Source organism: Ochotona princeps, chromosome 2 (assembly GCF_030435755.1).
Source record: "Ochotona princeps isolate mOchPri1 chromosome 2, mOchPri1.hap1, whole genome shotgun sequence".
NCBI lineage: Eukaryota > Metazoa > Chordata > Mammalia > Lagomorpha > Ochotonidae > Ochotona > Ochotona princeps.
In genome coordinates this window covers 79,018,391-79,032,292 of record NC_080833.1, presented here as the reverse complement: position 1 = coordinate 79,032,292, position 13,902 = coordinate 79,018,391, and the positions used below count along the sequence as shown (strand labels likewise).

The window sequence follows — 13,902 nt, the reverse complement described above, 5'->3', positions numbered from 1 at the left end:
TTTTTTGACACATTCCTTAATATTTAAAAAAGCTGCAGTCTTAAGTAGTAACAATTCCCCATGTATTTCATCAAATATAATGCACTACTCTGGGCAATATACTGATAATGGACCAGGCAACTACACGAAAAAAAAAAGAAAAAAAAAAAAAAAACACGGGTTATTTCAATATCCTCTGTTCAAATATGCTGTAAGACTACATCTATCTGCTGTTTAAAATTAAACTTAAAAAACAGGGCCCAGGGCCTGGCACGGTGGTCTAGCGGCTAAAGCCCTCGCCTCGAAAGGGCAGGGATCCCATATGAGTGCCAGTTCTAATTCCAGCTGTTCCACTTCCCATCCAGCTCCCTGCTTGTGGCCTGGGAAAGCAGTTGAGGATGGCCCAAAGCCTTGGAATCCCGCACCTGCGAGGAACACCTTGAAGAAATTCCTGGCTCCTAGCTTCTGCTCTGCTCAGCTGTGGCCACTGAGGCCACTTGGGGAGGGAATCAACGGACAGAAGATCTTCCTCACTGTCTCTATCTATATATCTGACTTCGCCATAAAAAAAAAAAAAACCTCAAGGAAAAAAAGATTAAAAGTCTTTAAAATAAATCTTTAAAATTATTTCCTTTCTGACAATCCAAAACAAACAAGCACAACACAAAAAAGATGATTCAACCAAAGATGACCAGAATATTTACAAATGTACATATGAATTAGGCTTCCAAAATAATACACAAGTATCACTGAAACTTAATCAGTGTCATCATACAAAAAAATTATTAAACAAGCGAAAAGGACAAATAAGTGTCACGCTGGAAGTAGGTGTGCAGTATAAACAGATCTCTAAGCAAAATGCAAGAAAAACTTTTCAGGAACTTCTCAATACAAACCATAAGCTATTTTTAATTTTGTCTGCACTTAATTTCCACATTAAACAGAAACTACTGCATGTTCTTTTTTTTTTTAAAGATTTTATTATATCTTTATTTGGAAGTCACATACACAGAGAGGAAGATCTTCTGTTCAGCGATTCACTCCCCAAGTGGCCAAAGCAACTGGAGCTGAGCCGATCCAAAACTAGGAGCCAGGAGCCTCTTTCAGGTCTTGCACAATATTGCATGGTACTAAGATTTGGGCCACCAATATCTGGGCCGTCCCCCACTGCTTTCCCAGGCCACAAGCAGGGAGCTCGACAGGAAGTGGAGCCGCTGAGATTAGAACCAGCACCCATATGGGATCCCAGCACATGCAAAGTGAGGACTTTGGCCACTAGGCTATCATGCCGGGACTTTGCTTCATTTTTAAGAGAAATTTATAATGCAAATGCTTATATAATCTACAGTGTTTATAATAAGCTGATAAAAAAATCACTTTAATACCTCAAGTACTCAATTACAAATGTAATGGGGGCCTGGCCAGGTTTGGTTGCAATAAAAAACAGTACAAAACACAAAATGCCAATGTGAAATGGCCTGTGCCAGTAGGGAATGCAGCACCCAACCAGCACACCTCCCACTGGTTTAGGTGAGGGACTAGTGTGTGACGGGCAGAGCCAGAGAGAGCTGCAATACTCATTGGTTCCAATGGAGGTCGGGGCTCAGAATAGATCCAACCCAGGGGTTACAACCACCAGCTGATCGGAGTGATGGACGGTGGCAGGCACTGTGCTTACTAGTAGTACATGTAGGAGCCTGGCCTGGGAACGCCTCAAAGTTTCTTTGGGGATTCCTTTGAACAAAATGGAGGAATCAAAACATTAACCAAGAAAAGATGGAAGATGGAGTAGATCAATCAACCACCTCAGCTATATGCTTGCAGCGGAAAACTGGACCAGGGGAAACTCTAAGATGGACTATGTCAATCAGTGGACTCTGCACCAGCCTCATCGTACCTGGACTGTTGCTGATGATATGTTGGAGCTTCTAATTGCTAGAGGTGACGCTCTGCTGGCTCTGCCTTCAAACCTGAGAGGGCCTCCCTAAGAGGCCGTTGAACTTGACTGGATATTGGGATGCTGGACTCTGTATGGTGTGAGCTTGTAATTAGGGAATCCCAACGGAACCTGAGCTGTGGTTATGCATCATGGTGAAGGAATTCACCATGGGGAAGGGTTTGGGGTGAAGGGGGGACAATCCCAGTACCTATGAAATAGTGTCATGTAATACAATGTAATTAATGAAAAAAAATTACAAATGTAAATATATTAATATATTTAGCATATATTTCTCATGCTTTGACAAGAATAATCAGCAGTTTTTAGAAAAATGTTGAATATAAACAAATTTCATTAATCTAAGAATGGATTAGTGACTCAGTTTTAGCTTTGCAATCCGATTTCAGCTAATAAAGATTTACTATTAAAATCATGTGGAGGGAAAAAAAAAATCATGTGGAGGGCCTGATGTGGTAGCCTAGTGTCTGAAGCTCATCCTTGCATGCACCTGGACCCCACACAGCGCATATTTGTACTGTATAGTAAGAACGGGCCAATACTCTAGGACCCTGCACCATGTGGGAGACCCAGAAGAAGCTCCTGGCTTCGGATTGGCTCAGTTCCGGCCATGGCGGCCTCTTGGGGAGTAAACCAGTAGACAGAAGATCTTTCTCCCTGTCTTTCGTTCTCTCTGTAAATCTGTCTTTCCAATGAAAATAATCAATCTTGAAAAATAAAAACTGGAATGGCACATTATTCGTATTTATTTCATATCTGAACTTACCAATACAGACATTTTAAAGTCTAGAAAACCAAAAACACTGCATAAACATTACATATAGACTGGCACAAACTTAATGATCCCTTTATTAACAAGTTTTCCTTAAAATCTAATTGCACTGGGGCCGGCGGCATGGCCTAGAGGCTAAAGTCCTCGCCTTGAACAAGCCCCGGGATCCCATATGGGCGCCGGTTCTAATCCCGGCAGCTCCACTTCCCATCCAGCTCCCTGCTTGTGGCCTGGGAAAGCAGTCGAGGACGGCCCAAAGCCTTGGGACCCTGCACCCGCGTGGGAGACCCGGAAGAGGTTCCTGGTTCCTGGCATCGGATTGGCGCGCACCGGCCCGTTGCGGCTCACTTGGGGAGTGAATCATCGGATGGAAGATCTTCCTCTCTGTCTCTCCTCCTCTGTGTATATCCGGCTTTCCAATAATAATAAAATCTTTAAAAAAAAAAATCTAATTGCACGGCCCAGTGTGGTGTCCTTTCGCTAAAGTGCTCACCTTGAATGTGCCAGGATCCCATATAGGTGCTGGTTCTAATCCCAGCTGCTGCACATCCCATCCAGCTCCCTGCTTGTGGCCTGGGAAAGCAGCTGAGTACAGCCCAAAGCCTTTAGGACCCTGTACCCATGTGGGAGACCCAGAAGAGGCTCCAGGCTCTTGGCTTTGGATTGGCTCAGCTCCCGACATTAAGGCCGCTTGGGGAGTGAATCAACAGATTGAAGATCTTCCTATCTGTCTCTCCTCCTCTCTGCATATCTGACTTTCCAATAAAAGAAAATTCTTTAAAAAAATATAATTGCAGTACAAAGGTATAAAAGACAAACAGAAAATAATTAAAACCCTCAACTTTAGTCAACTACTCTGCATGATACTTAATTTTCATGCAAAGCTACAGCAATGAGAAAGGATTCTAATAATAAATTTGATGGCTCAAAAAATAATATTTCTAAGACATTACTCTCACAGATCACAGAAAACAAAAACATGCAATTGCTGAAGTAAATTTTTCTAATATGTATCAGAAGCTCAAGGAATTGAGGTATATGGAATTTACAGTTTTTCTTTAAAAATACTTTGTTTTGTATTTTCAGTCCCTCACGTAAAATCTAAATATTTACATTTTACTATAAGATCAGGTATTTAACCTCCAATGAAAGAATGTCAACTGAATTTGAACTATGGTAATGCAACAAGGTGGAGCAATCCGCCGTGGGGGGAGGGTGTGGGGAGGGGCGGGGGGAATCCCAGTGCATAAAAAATGTATCACATAATGCAATGTAATTAATTTTCAAAAAAATGAAATGCAATAAAAATATGTTTAAAAAAAAAGATCAGGGGCTTGGCAGCGTGGCCTAGTGGCTAAGGTCTTCGCCTTGATCCCATATGGCCGCTGGTTCTAATCCCGGCAGCTCCACTTCCTCTCTGTCTCTCCTCCTCTCAGTGTATCTGACTTTGTAATAAAAATAAAATAAATCTTTAAAAAAAAAAAAAAAAAAAAAAAAAAAGATCAGGTATTTAAACTAACTGCAACTCCATTTTTTAAATGTGTACTACATACATCAAGTTAACAATTATAGTGAACAGGTAACAGTCGTATGGGTATATAATAGTAGTGAAATCAAGATTCACTTATTTTCCTCGGAAAGGCAGATTTACAGAGAGAAGAAACAGAAAGACCTTCCATCCAGTACATCCCCTAAATTCCCACAACTGCCAGAGTTGAGGGGATCACAAATCAGAAGCCAAAAACATACTTCAAGTCCCCCATGGGGTGCAGGTACCCAAGACTTTGTGCCATCCTCTGCTGCCACAAACAGAGAACTGGATGGGGACTGGAGCAGCTGGGACACAAACCAGTGCCCAGATGGGATATTGGAGCCTGCAGGCAGGCATTTAGCCAGTTGAATCACTGCATTGGTCACAAGGGTCAGGACATTTTGAAAGCATTCTACAATTCAATATTTAGATAATTTTAAGGAGCACAACAAGGACTAGTGCTGCGATGGAGTGAACGCAGCCATGCCTGCAATGGCATCCCAAATGAGCACTGGTTTGAGTACCAGATGCTCTACTTCCAATCTGGCTCTCTGCTAACGCACCTGGGGAAGTAGCAAGGCAGATGAGCCAAGTGCACAGGGTCTCTGCACTCATTTGGAAGATTCAGATGAAGCTCCTGCCTCTCAGCCTCAGTCTGACCCAATCCTGGCCATTTGGGGTGAAAAGCAGCAGATGGAAGATCTGTATAACTCTTGGAAGCTCTCTGTAACTTTTTCAAACAACATAAGTCTTTGAAAAAAAGTCCTAGTTACTAGTACTGCCTTACTTTTTTTTTGTTACAAACTGATTCATTAAAATTTATCACCCAGGGCCAACAGGTAGCTTAATTCTATAATTTCTGATTTTAATACTACTTCTGTAAAGAAACACCAACCAAAATGGAAAGAATACTATTTACACATGTAAGTTAATAGAAAACACAGAAAAAAGGAGGTGGAAACTGTGAATCCAACACTAAGGATTGTTCCCTTTTATTTTTTGCCACAATCATTCTCACTTCAGAAACTGGAAAACTTAACCAATTTATTTCCTCCTGCAATCTTCCTAAGCCAACAAAGCAATGAACAATGCATAAAAGGGCTGTCCTGATAACCAAAATTATTTCTCAGCAGAGTTAACTAAAATTCTACTTTAGTGTCTCAGTTATATAGGTGTCTTAGTTGTTTTTCACAAAAACAAAACAAAAAAGACATCAAGTAGCTAATAACTTAGCTCCAAGATCACCTACCTCTCCAGGGTGCAATCTATCCCAGTTTTCATTAATGTATGTCATAAGCTCAAGTTCAGAATCAAAGTATTTCTTCTTGTGAATAACACTTAGGTTGTAAAGGCAAAGGTGTGCTATATCTACCCTGGAATCCAAAAATAATCAAAATATACGAAATAATGTTTGTGTTTATTACTAAATCACAATTTCTTTATAGAACTTAAATTTTAAAATCTGATATATTTCAGTGCATGAGGACAATATTCTAAGTCATACTCATAAACAATGAATTACATATAAAAACAATTGGAATACACTGACTAAACATCTATTTATCCTTCAACAACTATCAGTTACCTGAATTATTTCAATGCATTCATAGAGGATATGACCTTAAACTACAGAATACTTTGCAAACGTTATTTTATTCATGAACAAAATGTTTCTATAAAGTATCTAACTAGAATTGTCAGCACTTTATTACTCAATCTCCAAAATTCATCACTTTTCCATAAATACAAACTGGCTTGAAGCAAAATTGTCAATTTAATATAGTCCTCTCTCTTCTACTGAATTCTAAAGGTCCAAAAGAAATGGAAACCTAAATAAGGATACTGATGGTTCATACACTGCCAAAAAGCTACACTGATGCCCTTTCTCATGAATAGTAATAAAACTGGGTAGTCCTTGGTAAAGATGATATGAAGCTTAAGATAAAGCTGAGCATAACGAATAACCATATTAAAATGGCATGTTGAAAGAGTATTGTTTAAGGGTACAGCCTTCTTTTTGTTTTTTCCTAACAGAACTGCTTACCACTGTAATGGTAGACGTTTGAGGTATTCTGGTCCAGAACTGCAGACAGAGCAAATAAATGTATAAAACCTAAGGGAACACAAGAAAAATCGTATACTGAGTAATACAGAGTACACAAAAATTTACAATTATAGCTATTTACAGTCAAAAAGTAAGTATCCTACAATTGTTATAAGGAGTGATAAACTAAAATGCAATTATGGCACTGTGATCCAATAACTTTTCCAGTAACAACAGAAAGCTAATTCCAACTGAGGGAGAAGGGACAGTTTTATTTTTTAACCTTGAGAGAGCACTAAGGATCACACATACTTCTCTAAGTGTCAGGAATTATGATGGATGTCCCTTACACATCAGTTCATTCAATGTTCAAAAAATGACCTGATAAAATAAAGTCCAAAGAAAAAAAGCTGACATTCTTGAGAAACAGTAACAACAACAACAAAGGCTTAATAAGCCTTAACAAGCCAAGATTTAAACATCAGCTTCCTGCTAACGTTCATCCCTTAAAGTACCTGGATTCCTGTCCCCACATGCGTATCTGCATTGAGTTCTGGGCTACTAGCTTCAGCCAGGTCAAGCCCATTTGGGGAGTGAACCAGTATACAGAAGATTCTCCTCTTCCCCCCCTCCTCCCTCCCTCTCTCTCTCTCTCTCTCTCTCTCTCTCTCTCTCTCTCTCTCTCTCACACACACACACACACACACACACACACAGAGTAAAATTAACAAGCCCTGGTTTTCTCAGAGGGGCACTTGGCAAAACAGTTAAAACGCCATTTGGGACACACCTGCATTCTATATGAAGAGTGCTTAAATCGAGTTCCAACTCCATTCCCAATTCCAGCTTCCCACTAATGTGCACCCTGGCAGGCAGCAAATGATGGCTCAAGTACTTGAGTCCTTGCCCACATGGAAAACCTGGATCGAGTTCCCAGCTCCCATCTTTCGCCTGGCCTGGCGCTAGCTCTTGTGGCATTTGGAGAGTGAGCCAGACATGGCAGATCGCTATTCTGTTTTGTTTTCTCTGCCTTTCAAATAAAAAAAATCTTTTAAAAAAGAATAAATTAGGTTTTATTATGCCACATTTATTGTTTTGTTTCTAGTGTTCATTCTGCTATTCCACATCATCATAATATAAACAGCGGAATAACTCCACCTAATACCAAATGTAAATCAATTGCAATTTTAGAAATTCCTTATATTCAAGATACAAATTCTGTCTGTAACAAGGTCCTATTGCCTTTTCCAATTCTCTATCCCACTAACTCTAAAGCTCATGAAACAAAAGTCAACAGTGAGAGTATTTCAGATCACCATAGCAGAACAGGAACAAATGTAAATACTTCAGAAGCTTCTTGGAATAATATCAAAAAGCAAAAAAATTGTAAGTTTTTTAAATATATTATTCCATATTTTCCCTCTAAAATGATTTCTGATACACTTATTTTTAGAAACCTAAAACTGTATTCTTAAGCATGCTTGAAGTCATAAAAATCAATTGAAAGAAGTTTAAACATACTTCTCACCTGTCTCCAAATAGCATTGGTTTTTGAAGGCATTGCACACAAGCTTCATGAAACCACTGCTTACATTTGCAGCACTGCAGCATCTTTAAATACCAGCTATAAGAAAAAGTTAAGATCAAAATCACTACTTCTTATTGTAGTAAAATCTTCACTATTTTAAACAAAGTGGAATTATCTAGAACATAGTTCAGATTAAAATATCACATTTCTATTATACTTTGGTGTGAAATATCTACCACTGGTTTGTTAATATCTACCATTTTATTCTTTTTCTCTATTTTGTAGGACCTTGAAATTTATAACTCCTTGAAAGACGCATCTACTATTTCTAGTCAATAATGTCTGGTTTTCATACCAGTAAGGGATTTCTCTCTCAAAGCACAAGCCTGGGATTTTTTTCCACTTCAATACTCTACATCAAAAGAGACATAAGACTCAGCTGTATCACTGTTTGCCTGACATACCAGATGGTCTCAGGAAAACTTTCAGTTAATCACATTTCATTTTACATCTTCTCTTTCTATTATACCGGTATACTACCATAAAAGGTAGTGCAAAGATAAATCTGATTAACAAAATCATAAACCTCAACTCCCCCAGATGCACTGGTCTTGTGACAGGTTTCACTTTCTGGAGGACACAGATGTTTCAGATGGTTCAAGATGCTAAAAATAAGTCTTCCTCTAAGAAAAACACCATTCTTTTCAGTTAGTACATGGTTTTTACATGATGGTATCCTTATCTGAAAATAATTAAAGATAGGAGAGGTATTTAGCCTAAACATTAAGCAGTACACATTCCAAATCAGAATACCTGAGTCCAGTTTGTAGCTCCTGATCCTGATTTCAGCTATCTGCCAATACTGACCCTGGGAGGCCGCAGTGATGGCTCAAGGTAACTGAGTAACCCAAGTAGGAGACCTAGTTTGAATTCTAGCTCCTGGCTTCTGCCTTGGGTTAGTCCTGACCATTGGTGCATTTGGAAAATAAACCACAGATAGGAGTGCTCTCTCATGCATTCACTTGCTTTCTCATTCTCTCTTCTCTTGCAAATAAATTAAGAAATTAAGGAATTCTTTACAAAGACAATATTTTCTTTCAACAACCAAGATCTTCATCAATTTTCAGCCATACAGAGGCAAAGGCAAGAAGAGTTATTAGGTAAGCTCACTCATTCATCAAGTGACTATTAAATACTAACTACATTCTGCTAAGTACTTAACAATATCAGACAGTTCCCGTCCTCATAAAGCTTAAAGAATGTTCTTCATAAACTTTAGATGTTTAGAATAACATCTACCTATTTGAAGGAAAAGGATTATTTTTAAGGTTATTAGTAGGTCCTTTTTAAAGTGAATTTTTAAAAAACCTAGGAAGAATGTTTCTTAAAATCTTCAGATAAGGGGTCAACCCCTTGTTACAGTGAGTTAAGTCTCCACCTGCAACACAGGCATCCCATATGGGTGACAGTTCAATTCCCAACTGCTCCACTACAAATCCAGCTCCCTGCTAATGGACTTAAGACTATACTACTGGACATGTCCTCGCCTTGAACGCACCGGGATCCCATAAGGGCGCCGATTCTAATCCTGGCAGCCCTGCTTCCCATCCAGCTCCCTGCTTGTAGCCTGAGAAAGCAGTCGAGGACAGTCTAAGGCCTCGGGACCCTGCACCCACACAGGAGACCTGGAAGAAGCTCCTGGCTCCTGGCTTCTGATCAGCCCAGTTCTAGGCTGAGTGACCATTTGGGAAGTGGACCAGTGGATGGGAGACCTCCCTGTCTCTCTTCTTTTTCTAACTCTGCCTTTCAAATAAAAATAAAATCTCCAGGTAATCAAAAAACTGAGAAGGGTTACAAAAAGTTAAATCAGAAGTAAAAACAACATAGATTCAGAGATGACACAGAATGAAGAACCAAAGATATACTCATTTATATATACATTTTTATCAAACACGTTGTAATCTCAGCATTTTCCTACACCATAACATGTTCCAGCTGCTTCACTTTCAAGAAAGTTTCCTGCTAACGGTCTAGGAAAAGCCATAATAGATAGCCTAAAGTGTTTGGATCCCTGAAACCCATGTAACAAACCCGATGAAGCTTCTGACTTTGGTGTGGCCCAGCTTTGCTTGTTGTGACCATTTGGGGAATGAACCAGTAGATGGAAGATCTTTCCGGTTCATATTCTGACAAACTGTAATTTCCAACATGAAATCATACTTCAAGAGTAATTTCCAAATATTGAAGAGCTTTCCAAATATTTCCAAATATTGGAGAGCAACAAGAGACTTTGGAAATTATGTCACAAAGAATGTTCAATACTAACGGAGATTCTGATCTCGAAAAAGAGATCATTATTGCTATATGTATTATGAAACTGGAAAATATTAAGCGCTGCTCTGAAATTTTAAGAATTAACACTTAGGAGGGTAAGACATATTTAAGAGCAAAACCAGAGCCAATAAAGTAGTTAAAAGCAATTTTCTAGGGCCCGGCGGCGTGGCCTAGCAGCTAAAAAGTCCTCGCCTTGAACAAGCCCCGGGATCCCATATGGGCGCCGGTTCTAATCCCGGCAGCTCCACTTCCCATCCAGCTCCCTGCTTGTGGCCTGGGAAAGCAGTCGAGGACGGCCCAAGGCTTTGGGACCCTGCACCCGCGTGGGAGACCCGGAAGAGGTTCCTGGTCCTGGCATTGGATTGGCGCGTACCGGCCCGTTGCGGCTCACGTGGGGAGTGAAACATCGGATGGAAGATCTTCCTCTCTGTCTCTCCTCCTCTGTGTATATCCGGCTTTCCAATAATAATAATAAAATCTTTAAAAAAAAAAAAAGCAATTTTCTATATTTTAATTAAAACTCTGATTTAGTACTTAGCAAATACAATGTTAAATGACAGTCTGTAATTATGGATACAGAAGAGTCAGTTTCAAATGCTTTTCTTTTACAGTCTTGTCAATAATAATAACTGTTTAGTAGTCATCCAAGAATTAGGAAACCCTAGGAAAAAAAAGCATAACACAACACACCCAGGGGCTTGGTGCTCGGATGAAACAGGTAAAGCAGCTGCTTGAAACACCAGGATTCTATATAAGAGCTCTGGTTCAAGTCCTGGCTACCCCGCTTCCAATCTAGCTTCTTGCAAAGTGCCTGGAAAAGGACGGAAAGATCGCTCAAGTGGTTGGGCACCTGCCACTCTCGAGGGAAAATGAGATGGAGTTCTGAGTGCCTGACTTCAACCTGCCGCGCCCTAGCAATTGCAGCCATTTGGGGAGTGGACCAGCCGAACAAAGATCTATTATTCTTCCTTTCAAATAAAAACAAAACATTTAAAATGCACACTGCACAAAGAATATACTAAACACTGAAACAGAATATCTTCAGTAGGGCCCAGCGGCGTGGTCTAGCGGCTAAAGTCCTCGCCTTGAACACGCCGGGATCCCATATGGGCGCCGGTTCTAATCCCGGCAGCTCCACTTCCCATCCAGCTCCCTGCTTGTGGCCTGGGAAAGCAGTACAGCACGGCCCAAAGCTTTGGGACCCTGCACCCGCGTGGGAGACCTGGAAGAGGTTCCTGGTCCCGGCATCGGTTCGGCGCGTACCGGCCTGTTGCGGCTCACTTGAGGAGTGAAACATCGGATAGAAGATCTTCCTCTCTGTCTCTCCTCCTCTCTGTATATCCGGCTTTTCAGTAATAATAAAATCTTTAAAAAAAAAAAAAAAAAAGAATATCTTCAGTAAATATAAATAAATATCTATAAATTAAATAGCCTATCAATTCTCATTAGATATATAACTCCCATTACAACTCTCCAGTTAATCTGGATGGGACATTCTCAGGTAAAAACTTCTTAAAACTTATAGTATTTTCTTAGTAATTGCTTGGTCTGAACTCCTAAAAAATCCAATGTGCAGGGATACCATAGAGTCTATAAAACAGTTCTATCTTGACTCTAGAGTCAAATCCCAAATGGCCTCTTTTTCTCAAATGATATTAAATTTTTTTTCAAGATTTATTTTTATTGCAAAGTCAGATATACACAGAGTAGGAGAGACAGAGAGGAAGATCTTCCGTCCGATGATTCACTCCCCAAGTGAGCTGCAATGGGCCGGTGCGTGCAGATCCAACGCCGGGAACCAGGAACCTCTTCCGGGTCTCCCATGCGGGCGCAGTGTCCCAAGGCTTTGGGCCGTCCTCAACTGCTTTCCCAGGCCACAAGCAGGGAGCTGGATGGGAAGTGGAGCTGCCGGGATTAGAACCGGCGCCCATATGGGATCCCGGCGTGTTCAAGGCGAGGACTTTAGCCACTAGGCCACGCCGCCAGGCCCAAATGATATTAAATTAACTAATTTCTAAATAGCTGATTACAATAAATATAACCTCTAATAACACTAGGTAGACTTCACACCTCACACTAAGTCTCGGTAGTAAATGTTTCCCTCTTCTAGTTTATTTTTCAATAAACCAGCATTTACAATTCAATTTAAATTTCTACACTAACTTAAGAAATTTTTTCAAACATATGGATATATTAAAACACTTGTTGAGAACTTTTTGGTGAAAATAAAGGTAAATTTTTGTTTTCCTCCTGAAATTCACAAAGATTCACACATCATAACCATTAAAATAATAGTGTAAGTAATTACAAATTACTGAGAGTATTAGATTACTGTATTTACTTACTCTCCAGGGCCTCCACAGTAGCAGTAACACTGCTGGACATTGGTTTTATGACCTGCATCCCATTCAAGATCAGCCACACTATAGGGTAATGTCTGCTTCATGACTTGCAATGCTTTGGCATTTGGTCCTTTCTTAAGTGCACCACCCCTCTATATTAGAGGGAAAAAAATTATTTGAAAGAGCGTAAGCTAAAATTTTAAACATAATTTATACTTTAAAAACATCTCTACCGCTTCTGAAAACATTTCCATCCTAGACTTTCTCTAGTATCACAAACATTTCTGCCCCAATTCCAATGGCACTATGGTAAGCACATAATTTCAAGTCACTACGTATCTTAAGTTAAAAATAAAAAAGCTCTTCTAATAGCACTGATTACTCGTTTCATTCAAATGAACTTCCCATGTATGCCATCATGACTTTGCTAGTGCCTTACAAATTCCACTTAGGGCCTTAGCCCAAAACACTTAAAAGATACCTTTGTTGTTGTTGCAAAAACACACTGTCGACACAGCCATTTTTCATCTGAGTCAATCACAGTGGAATCAATGTGAGGTGTGTGACACAACTGATGATACCCTTAATCCAAAAAAAGCATAAAGCAAATTCTATTTATTCATAAGTATTGCAAACACAATTTCAAGAAGGCATTTTAACATGACTGACCGACATTAAAATATTTACAATAGACAAAGTCAGTATAGTAGCTTCAAATTACCAATATGAAATATTTTCGTGTCTTCAAGGGGGCACTCTGTATACAACCAACCTTTTCCACTGGATTAAAAGCAATCATATTTACCTTGGCCACACTTATCACATATAACCATTTCATTGGGAGCTTCTGAATACTCTTCTTGACATATCGTACAGACCATTTCCCCACTTCCACTGGCTCCTGAAATATTTAAAACATCTGTTAAAAGAAACTCACAAAGAATTTTATATAAAACTACTTTCCTAACTCCAAGTGTAGCTGATATGTACAACGTTTACAAATCAGATAATGTCTCACAAGGTAAAATAGACAAAATGCTCCCTGTCTGTGGTGTTCTCAGCTATAAGATGCCTGACTGGCACATTCAAGATTTAAACTGCTTTTCAGCAGAGGGAATCATTTAAATTGCTCAAGAGTTTCCCCCATTACTCATTTCTGGCATTCCCACTCTCAAGGGTGGGGCCGAGAGGGGGTATGGGAGGTCTTATGAGCACTTTACTTCCAGGACACACAGCTAGCTACCTTTGTTTACATACTCACTCATCCTATATTACTAATACTATAAGACTCAACAAAGGGATAAAATACACAGGATCTTACACATTATCCTTTTATCTCTGGATTCAGAGCACTTTTTATTTACTAATTTATTAAAGGCTGAACCCCAATTACTTAAATCTGAAATCCAGAAATA

At 39.6% G+C, this 13,902-nt stretch overlaps 1 protein-coding gene across 8 annotated transcripts in view; it reads right to left on the bottom strand.

The window, feature by feature from the left end:
• MTF2 (metal response element binding transcription factor 2) overlaps nt 1-13,902 on the bottom strand; it is a 50,388-nt gene that overhangs the window by 17,716 nt on the left and 18,770 nt on the right. For all 8 annotated transcript variants that reach the window (XM_058659233.1, XM_004582045.4, XM_004582049.4 and 5 more), the window contains 6 exons: nt 13,293-13,388; nt 12,969-13,069; nt 12,491-12,639; nt 7,812-7,907; nt 6,284-6,352; nt 5,489-5,612 (listed from right to left, as the gene is read on the bottom strand). In XM_058659233.1, the coding sequence (XP_058515216.1) occupies nt 5,489-5,612; nt 6,284-6,352; nt 7,812-7,907; nt 12,491-12,639; nt 12,969-13,069; nt 13,293-13,388 (635 nt within the window). The remainder of the gene's footprint in view (nt 1-5,488; nt 5,613-6,283; nt 6,353-7,811; nt 7,908-12,490; nt 12,640-12,968; nt 13,070-13,292; nt 13,389-13,902) is intronic.